This window comes from Castor canadensis, chromosome 13 (assembly GCF_047511655.1).
Source record: "Castor canadensis chromosome 13, mCasCan1.hap1v2, whole genome shotgun sequence".
NCBI lineage: Eukaryota > Metazoa > Chordata > Mammalia > Rodentia > Castoridae > Castor > Castor canadensis.
In genome coordinates this window covers 34616180-34625489 of record NC_133398.1, presented here as the reverse complement: position 1 = coordinate 34625489, position 9310 = coordinate 34616180, and the positions used below count along the sequence as shown (strand labels likewise).

The 9310-nt window shown below is 45.7% G+C and overlaps 1 protein-coding gene across 1 annotated transcript in view; it reads right to left on the bottom strand.

Moving 5' to 3' along the window:
* Nucleotides 1–236: 236 nt before the first annotated feature.
* The window catches only part of Gabbr2 (gamma-aminobutyric acid type B receptor subunit 2), a 342858-nt gene continuing 333784 nt past the window's right edge, over nt 237–9310 (bottom strand). Inside the window, exons 18-19 of the mRNA XM_074051393.1 lie at nt 5728–5845; nt 237–2839 (exon numbers count right to left, since the gene is read on the bottom strand). Of these exons, the coding sequence (XP_073907494.1) occupies nt 2674–2839; nt 5728–5845 (284 nt within the window). The 3' untranslated portion in view covers nt 237–2673. The remainder of the gene's footprint in view (nt 2840–5727; nt 5846–9310) is intronic.

The window sequence follows — 9310 nt, the reverse complement described above, 5'->3', positions numbered from 1 at the left end:
TCTACATGAAGGAATCCCAGGGAAGAGATTTTTTTGGTACAGTTTAGGTCAGGTTTTTACCCTTGGATTAAACAGAACCTGGGGCTGCACAGCTATGGGGCTGCTCTGTTACTGTCAGCAGCAGGCAGGAGGGCAGTGTCTGAAGGAAAGGACACTGCTGAGCAGACAACCCCACAGTTTCTGAGCAGAGTAATGTGGGCCCACTCCACCTCCATTTTGGGAAGAGTAGGCATTGATGACGACAGTTTTTTTTCCTTTTATTCATAAAAACGAATTTGCAACAATTTATTAAAAATCGATACCATGCAGTAGGGGCACGAGAAATTCCTCAATTTACATTTGATTCTGGCAGTTCCAGTCTAATTTAAAGCATTTGTGCACTAACATTGTTGGAAAATGCCTTCGGGCTGAAGCCTCTTGGAAATGGGGTGTGTTTGCTGCATATAAAAGAAGAGAACCATTAGATAGCTAGTCACTTCTGTAGGGCTTGTTATTTGCAGGGAAATTAAAAAATAAAATGGGTGAACCTATAGGATCAGTCGACAGAATGTACTTGGTGGGTTAACCTAGAAGATGGAGCACATTCGGAGTCACAAAGGGTTACAGACGCACGCTCACCTCCGACACGCCAATACTTTTGTGTGTGTTTTTTTTCCCTGCTATGCTGGAATAATATTTCTACAGGTATTTGTGTGTGTGTGTGTGTGTGTGTATACATTATATACAATTAATTGTCTCTTTCCCTTTGAAAAATTAATGTGATCCTTTAAGTTAAATGTTTTTGGTGAAATCAAGAAAGCAAGTAAATACTGGTAATACACAGTGAGTGACAACACAATTTTTAGTGCCTAAACAGAGAATGACTTCAACTTGACCTGTGATGGGTTAACATTTGTCACTTCCCTAAACGCTACAGTACTTCTGTAACCTCTCTTGGAGGGAGGGGAGGGGGGAAGCTATGCTACGTGAACTGGGGTGTTTTGACATGTTGGTGGTGGTGATTCCCGTGGGCCCTTTCGTCACAGTCTGGTGGTGACAAGTGTGTTCCTGACTGCAGTGGTTCTGGGAAGAGATTATTGCCTGCCTGTTGAAGCTGCCATTATTAGGATTCTTTAGGGAGTGAGCAAGCCACTCGGTTGTGCAGGCGTCCTGGACGCTGTCATTAAGGTCTTTCTTTAGCAAAGAATGAACCTGTCTAGGAATGTCAGAAAAGTCATTGGGAGCCTCCCTCCAGCCGGGCTTCTCTGGGTAGAGGGCGATGCTGAAAGCTTCTCTGGGCCTCCAGCTTACAGTGAGGGCTGAAGGTCATGGTCACACTAATACCTCACGGGTCAGGGCTGCTTCACTGTTTGGTACAAAGCTTTCCTGGATGAGATCAAGTTTCCGTCCTCAGAGTGACCCTGTGAGGTAGGCAGGATGGGTGTTATTTCAACCCCAATCTGTTACAGAGGGGAAACTGAGGCTCAGAGAGACACTAGTGACTTGCCCAAGGTCATGCAGGGAGCTGGAGGGAACTGACTGAGAACTTGAGCCCAGGTCTGTATGACTCTTAGGCCGGTACTCCTCCGGGGGGCATATGGATGAGAACCAGCCTGCTGACTACGGGCCCCGGCAAAGTGGAGGGGGGAGCTCACTGGCTCTTCTGCATGGAAGGCTGCCTTCTGGAAGCCCAGGGAAGCCCCCACCAGCGGCTCTTGCCCCTATGACACCAGGGATGTCTTTTACCAGAATGTCCTGATTCCCTTTGGTCAGAAACAAAGTCAATGGAAAAAAAAAAAAAAATCCCAGCCAGCCCTTGGGCCCTGATGGGACAGGTTAAAGTGCACGTCTTTCTTTATCGTGTTTGCTGGGAACAGACATTCCATGGTTAGCTTGGGCGGTCCCCCTTATTACTGGGAACACTTGATATGAACACAAGGACATGGCCAGCGTGGGCGCCTGACAGACTGTTGGTGAATGCTGCAGAGCGTGTCTGCAGTGGCATGCCCTAAATCCCCAGAGTCACCAGAACGGGCGTTATTGTGTTAATGTGTGACGTTTACCAGAGAATAACAAACATCTCTTCTGTGGTGAAGGTCCCCTGGGAGCATGCGAGACCGCCTGCTCGGGTACCCTTGTCCCAGGGCTGTGCCTGTCTGCCCTTCCCATGGACTCCCTGTTCCAGGGAGGGTGGGGTGGGCTCGGCTGGCCACTGAGGACCTGGTGGCTCTGCTCACCTCTGCCCCCAGAGTGGAGAAGGGCTGGTGGGGGCCCAGCGGTGACATGTGTGCAAACTGCAGAGGTGGATTCTCCAGAGCCCTCGTCTCTCCCGAGGTTGGCTCTGGGCCACTTGGTGAGTCTGGCTGGAGTTCTAGGCCTCTTTCCTTGTCTATAATTTATTATTATTATTTTTTGCAAGTTTCAAATATCCCAGCTCCTCCTTAGTTGCAGACATTAAGGAAGAAGTCACTTCCATTCCTCTTCTTTGTGAAAGAATAAGAACTTCACAAATAAGGCTCGAGGTCAGGTGCCAAGTCCCCCATCCTGTCCACCTGAGTGACATCTGAGTAGTCCCGAGAGGCAGCCAAGGCACCCAGCTTCTCTGTGGCCAGAGCCAACAGTGTGCCTGTAGCAGACACCTGTGCCCAGCATGGTGCTGTCACTGGGGAGGCCCCAACCCCAGGCCTCCCACCTTTACAGGCCTGAGACCATGACTCGGAAGGAAGGTGGCACGTGTCTGTGGCGGGGACTGGCGGTGGGGCTGACGCAGGGGCTGACACAGCTGGCGTCCACGCCTCCGATGGATGGGAGGTAGGCGTGGTGGAGGATAGGGAGCTGGAGGGACAGCCTGCGCTGGATGCTGGAGGGAAGAGAGGAGCAGAGTTAGTGAAGGCTGGCTGGCTGCTTGCCAGAAAGTTCCCTGCACCCACTTTGGCAAAAAAACAAAAACAAAACCAAAAAACCTGTTGATAGAAGCCTATCTTCCTTTGACTCCAATCCAACTATTCAGCCCTCCAGCAGGTGTTTAATGAAGGCCTCCGGAGACACTCCTGCCCTGGAAGTAGCCAGGGAGATTAAATGGAACAGGAAGAGGCAGTCTTCTTGAGCCTCTGGTACAGAGTTTGGTGAGTCATAGAACTGTCATGGCTGTGTTATTAGGAACAAGCCACATGTTGCACACACAGGCATTTCTCATCCTCAAACCTTAGAAGCCTCCGAACAGGTGGCTCTCAGTTCTGTTCTCTTCTCACCCCCTTCTGCCACTGCCTTGCCTACCAGCACCTCATCCCTTCTCCTGGGCCCAGTTCCAGCAGGTTCTGTCCTAGCCTTTCATCTTTGATGACTAGTGATACCTTCCAGCCCTGGGAAGTCATGAGGGAAAAGAGGGCACACTTTGACATGGCCTCCAGGGCCCCTAAGATGTCTCCAACTTCTTCAGTGAGTCTTGCCCCTCTGTCCTCCAAGCTTTGTCCCCTGGTGGCTAGTCTTTCAGATATCACTCCTGAGTGCTCCTTACCCTTGCACACTCTATGTTCCATCTGTACTTCCAGACCTGATGATCATCTGGTTTAAATGTGCTCTTTGTGCTGACTCCTCAGAAAGTAAGCCCCCTCTTCCTTGAAGCCCCCAGAACCTTTGGTAAATCCCCACAAAGAAGCCATAAAAAGCTGGAGGTGGGACTGAGTGTGTGTGTGTGTGTGGGGGGGTACCTCCCATGTCACTAATGGAGGGACAGCAAGGGAGGAAGCACTGCTCTTTGACTCCCTTCTCACTGCCACATTTTGAAGTCTTTCATTTATTTATTTATTTATTTATTTTTGGCAGCACTGGGGTTTGAACTCAGGGCTTTGTGCTTGCTAGGCAGGTGCTCTACCACTTGAAGTACTACACCAGCCCTTTTTGTGTTGGGTATTTTGAGATAGGGTCTCACTCTATGCCCAGGTGGGCTTGTACTGCCATCCTCCTATTTGTGCTCCCTCGCATACCTGGCACATGTCACTGTGCCCAGACACTGGTTGAATGATGGGGTCTCTTGAACTTTTTGCCAAGGGTGGCCTTCCTAATCGCTGCTCCCAAGTCTCAATGACCATAGTGTACAAAAGCCACTTGAACTGTGGGAGAGGCTGCTTCGGAGCAATGTGCCCAGGCAACTGCTCCACTGCTTTGTTCAATTGTATTTTTGTGTAATTCTCCATTGAACTATCTAGCTTTACTGCAGTCCTTCGGGGGAGGGATTGGGTTCTTATGCCTCCTTGTGCCCCTAGTGCCTGGTCTCTCAGGTGCAAACCAAACTAAACCAAACCCAGACTTTAAAACAAAAACAAAATCCAAGAAGTATTGCTATTTGCATTATAAAGACAAGAGAAGGGTTCAGAGTTGTGTAGCTTGTTCACAGAAACAAAAGCTGGGACACTGGCTTCTTTCCATCCACATGGCTTCATGGTGGAGACATCAGTTCATGGGGCCACTCTGTCCCAACAGTGTGTACCTCTGGAGTCTATGTGGGGCCTGATGGGTTGTGAGATGCCTGGGTTCAGATGAAGGACTGCCCATGCTCCCCAAAGACCTGTTACCCAGAAACACTTCTCCCAAAAGACACCTCCTAGGGACCCAGGGATAAGAATATCGGAAATCTCATTTTGAAACCAAAGTTGAATTTGTTTAAAATCAGCCATGATCTGTTCCTTAGGGCAAGATGAGACTCCAGGAAAAAAGAACTGAAGAATAAAGTTGGACCTGAGGAAGGGTGCCCAGGGCAAGGCGTCAGCTAGGCAAGGAGCCCATGTGTGGCTGTTGGAGCCATAGCACTCTCCCGTCTGTTAGGATCCTGTTCCACTCATCAACACATGCCTGTCAAGAGCCTGCTCAATGCCTCACTCTGTGTTCAGTCCAGGGGACACACAAGGGACTCACTTTCCCCTCAAGGAGCTTACACTGCCGTGGAGGCAGTGAATGGGTACACTACTGACAAAGGCTGTGTAACCACTGGTAACTGCTCTGGTCCTCAAGTTGTACAGGCTTGGAGATAACTGGGTTGATAGGCTACTTGCTCTTTCTTTGGACTTGGGGACTCAGCTGCCTTTGCCAGTGGCTCTCTGTTTGTCACTTCCCAGAGGCCAAGTTTCAGATGTGTCTAACCTTTGCTTCCAATCTGTTATAAGATGGGAAGAGCTGAGACACTCAAGTCTCTGCTTAGACATCACGTTCTCATTGTGTCTTCTCTGATCACTTATTTACAGTGACACTCCCTAAACCCCTTTCCTGCTTTACTTTTCTCCAAAGCACCTACGATTTAAGCTAACCTTTTGATTAAGTTATTATCCTACCATCTGGATGGAGCTCTGGGAGATACTAAAGTGAGGGAGGAATTTTTGTCCATTTTCTTCACTACTGTGTCCCCACTGCCTGTTTCTGACACATAATAGATTTCAGTAATGGTGAAGTAAATGCATTTAGCAAGATTACATTTTATACAAAGGCAGCATGCTACAGTGGAGAACATGGGATTTGATGTTGGCCAGATCCAAGTTCATATCCTACTTCTTGTGCTTAGCAGCTGGATGAGCTTGGACAAGTCACTCTCCTTTCTGAATATTAGCTTTCTTACCTGTGAAAAGACCAGTGGAATTTGACCACATAGGGGTCACTGTGGAGTTTCAGTAAAATAATGGCTGTGAACACAAGATGTGAATCGTAGTCAGCAGTGCTGGGTGACACTTCAGTGACACTTGTTGAGAAGGTACTTACTGTTCTGGGGAGTTTATATCTTCTATGGGGTCTTTGCATGTTCGTGAGGGTTCTGTCGTGTTCCACTGTAGCTGGGGATTTTGATCGAGGTGATTTTTTAAAATGGCCTTTCCTCCATCTGATGACAAAACAACATCACATGTTCTGTTAACTTAGTTTTTAAAGATCAACAATGCAACCTTTAGGATGTGCCCAAGGAGAGAGAATGCAAAAGAGGTCACCATCCCTCTGCATTCTCTAAGCTGGTTATCTGTGCAGCAGCCCTTGGGAGGCCAGGGCAGTGAATGGGGAAGAGTCCACTTGAGGACAGTGCCAGTCAAGTCGGCTAACTTCAGTGACATTGCTTAGAAACAAGGGGGTGGGTCTCATATTAAAATCCTTCTCACTGGTGCTTAGGGCTACAATGACAAAGGAAATAAAAAAATCCCTGGTGGCACATTTCTGATAAAATTAGCAAAGATTAAAAAGAATAATAGTAAACTGCTGGTGGGAGTATAAATTGGCATACTGGAAAGCACTGTTGGTATGTATCAGCCACCATAAAAAGTGCTTTTTTGTGTGTGTGATACTGAGGATTGAACCCAGAGCCTCGTGCATGCTAGGCAAGCGTTCTGCCACTGAGCTACATTTATATTTATTTATTTTGAAACAGGTTGCTGCTAAGTTGATCAGACTAGCCTCAAAGTTGCCTGCCTCAGCCTCCAGAGTAGCTGGGATTACAAGCACGTACCACCATGCCCAGCAAAATACATCTTTTGCTCAGAATTTCTGTTTCTGGATATTACCTTAAGGAAATAATCAAGGATTATTATCACAAAGATAGATACAAGATGTTCGATTCAGTATCATTCCAATATCTACATATTGGAAGCAATCCAAATTTGTCCAGTAATGATGGATTAGTTACACAGGTTTTGGGGCCTTGGCTCAAAGGAAGAATGTGTAGCCATGAACTGTGGTGATGTAAGCCCTCTCCATCTTCTCTGGGCTTCAGAACAATCTGGGAAGACTAAAGAAATATGAAAACTGTCCCCACCAAGAGATCCAGACTTATTTGACTGGGAGAGGAGCATGGGTGTTTTTGTTTGGTTTTGCTGCCATAGGCAACCTTATAGATATGTCATTTTGCATTTGTAACCCTCCAATCAATACTCTTTATGCTTTTTTTTGGTGGAACTGGCGTTTGAACTCAGTGCCTTATGCTTGCCAGGCAGGTGCTGTACCATTTGAGTCACTCCGCCAGATCTTTTTTGTTGGGTATTTTCGAGATAGGTAGGGTCTCTTGAACTATTTGCTCAGGTTGCCCTCGAACCATGATCCTCTTTATCCCTGCTTCCCAAGTGGCTAGGATTATAGGCTTGAGCCACTGGTGTATGGCCTGTTGATGCTTTTGTGGTCATTTGATAACATGCAGTAAGTGTCTTGTGCCTGGTGACAGGGTCTCTCTATGAAGCCCAGGCTGGTTTTGAACTCTCAGCCTCAGCCTCCCAAATGCTGGGATAACAAGCGTACATCACACACCTGGCTCTCAAATGTACAAAATCTTGAGCTGCCTGGTACACAGGTTCCAAGTTGAGGCGACACTCTGCTTTTTTTGTTTAGTTCTCATACTATAAATATGTATGTTTTTTGAGGTCTATTTAGTGACATGCTTTTGCTCTTTCTGTTGGTGACTTTACTGTTTAAAATGGCCCCCAAGTATAGTGCTGAGGGCTGTCTGGTGTCAGCCTTCCAGAGAAGATACAGGTGTTAGGTAAGCTTCTAACAGGCATGGATTACAGTGCAGTTGGCTGTGAATTCAATGTTATAATGAACCAACAATACAGAGTTAAAAAGGTATCTTTAAACAGAAACATGCATAAAACATGTAAGGAATTTATTGGTTGACAAAAAGGCAACCTGCTAGGAGCTCACAGGAGTCTCACCTGAATTCCCAAGAATTCAGTGTTCATGAGTTCACTGTTCAAGGTGACTTTACAAAGCATAACTACACTGCGACCAAGAACAAGAAGAGCAGACTACATATCCATAGTGCTATGGTTTGATTGTGCCTGCTCAAATTCATGTTTTTTTGAGATGATTCAGTATTTTGCCCAGACTGATCCTGATATCCTGAACTCAAGCAATCCCCCTTCCTTAGCTTCCAGGGTAGCTGAGATTACAGACATGCATCCCTGTGCCCATTGAGAGTTAATGGCCAATGTGAATCAAGGTAGAGCCTGGGGTTTGAATTTAGGGCTTTCTGCTTGCAAAGCAGGTGTTCTACAGCTTGAGTCATCACTTTTTGTATTTAAGTCTTTTGTCTGTTAAGTTGTGGAAACCACGAGGGAAAAGATCTAGCTTTATTCCTTTTCTTATGGGATAAAACTCATTTATCCCAATGAAATTAATTGAATAATTCATTTCCCCCCAATAATTTGAAATGCTTACCTTTATAAGATACTAAAATTATTAGGACTATTTTTTATTCTTTCAATTTCCTTGTTATTATCTCAGTTTTTGCAATCAGTGTCTTATATAATAAGAATTAGATGATATTTCTATAATAAGAATTTTTTGATAATATATTTTTCATTAATTTAAAAATAATTTATAAAAAATTAAATGAGTATATATAGGTGTGTTAATGACAAAATCCAAACAGCATATAAAATAAAATGTAAAAGAATCCCTTTCACCCACCTCCTGTAATAATGTCCCTTTTCACAAGGTGGGGACTGTTGACAACTTTGTTTATTCTTCCAGACTTTTTAAAAAAAAGCATTTACACATATGCACTCACATATGCGTACATGTATATGTACATTCCTACATATGTGTGTGTGTGTGTGCACTTGTGTGACTCATAATACTGCCTGTTTTCACTTGGAGATTTTTCCGTATCTGCACAAATAGATTCCCCTCACTTGTTTTCTTTCTTTTTCTTTTTTGCACTGCTGGGGATTAAATGCAGGGCCTTGTGCATGACAGGCAAGTGTAAGTGCTCTACCACTGAGCTACAGTCCTAACCCTTGTTTTTTGGGGGTGGGGATTGAACTAAGGACCTTGTGCTTGCTAGATAGATGCTCTACCTCTTGAGCCATGCTCCCAGCCTTTTACCCTCTCACTTATTAATGGATATGTAATATGCCACACCTGATTGTTTCATAGTTAATGAAACCACTTCAGAGACGAGCATTTCGTCTGCTCACTTCTTTGTCCACTTGGATGTACTTCCAGGGGGCAGTTCCTGCTATGTAATTGCTAGGTCAAGAAGTTTAGGCCAGATATGATGGCTCACACTTATAATCCTAGTTCCCTGGGAGGCCAAGATTAGGAGAATCAAGGTTTGAGGCCAGTCCTGGCAAAATGTTAGCAAGTCCCCATATCAACAAACAAACCGGGCACATTGGTGCATGCCTGTCATCCCAGGTTTACTTGGGAGGTCAAATGTAGGAGGATCTCAGTCTGAGGCCCACCTCTGAACAAAAAGTGAGGCTCTCATCTGAAAAATAAACTAAAGCACAAAAGCACTGGAGACTTGGCTCTAGAGGCAGGGTGTCTGGCTAGGAAGCACAGGCTCTGAATTCAACCCCCAGTGCTG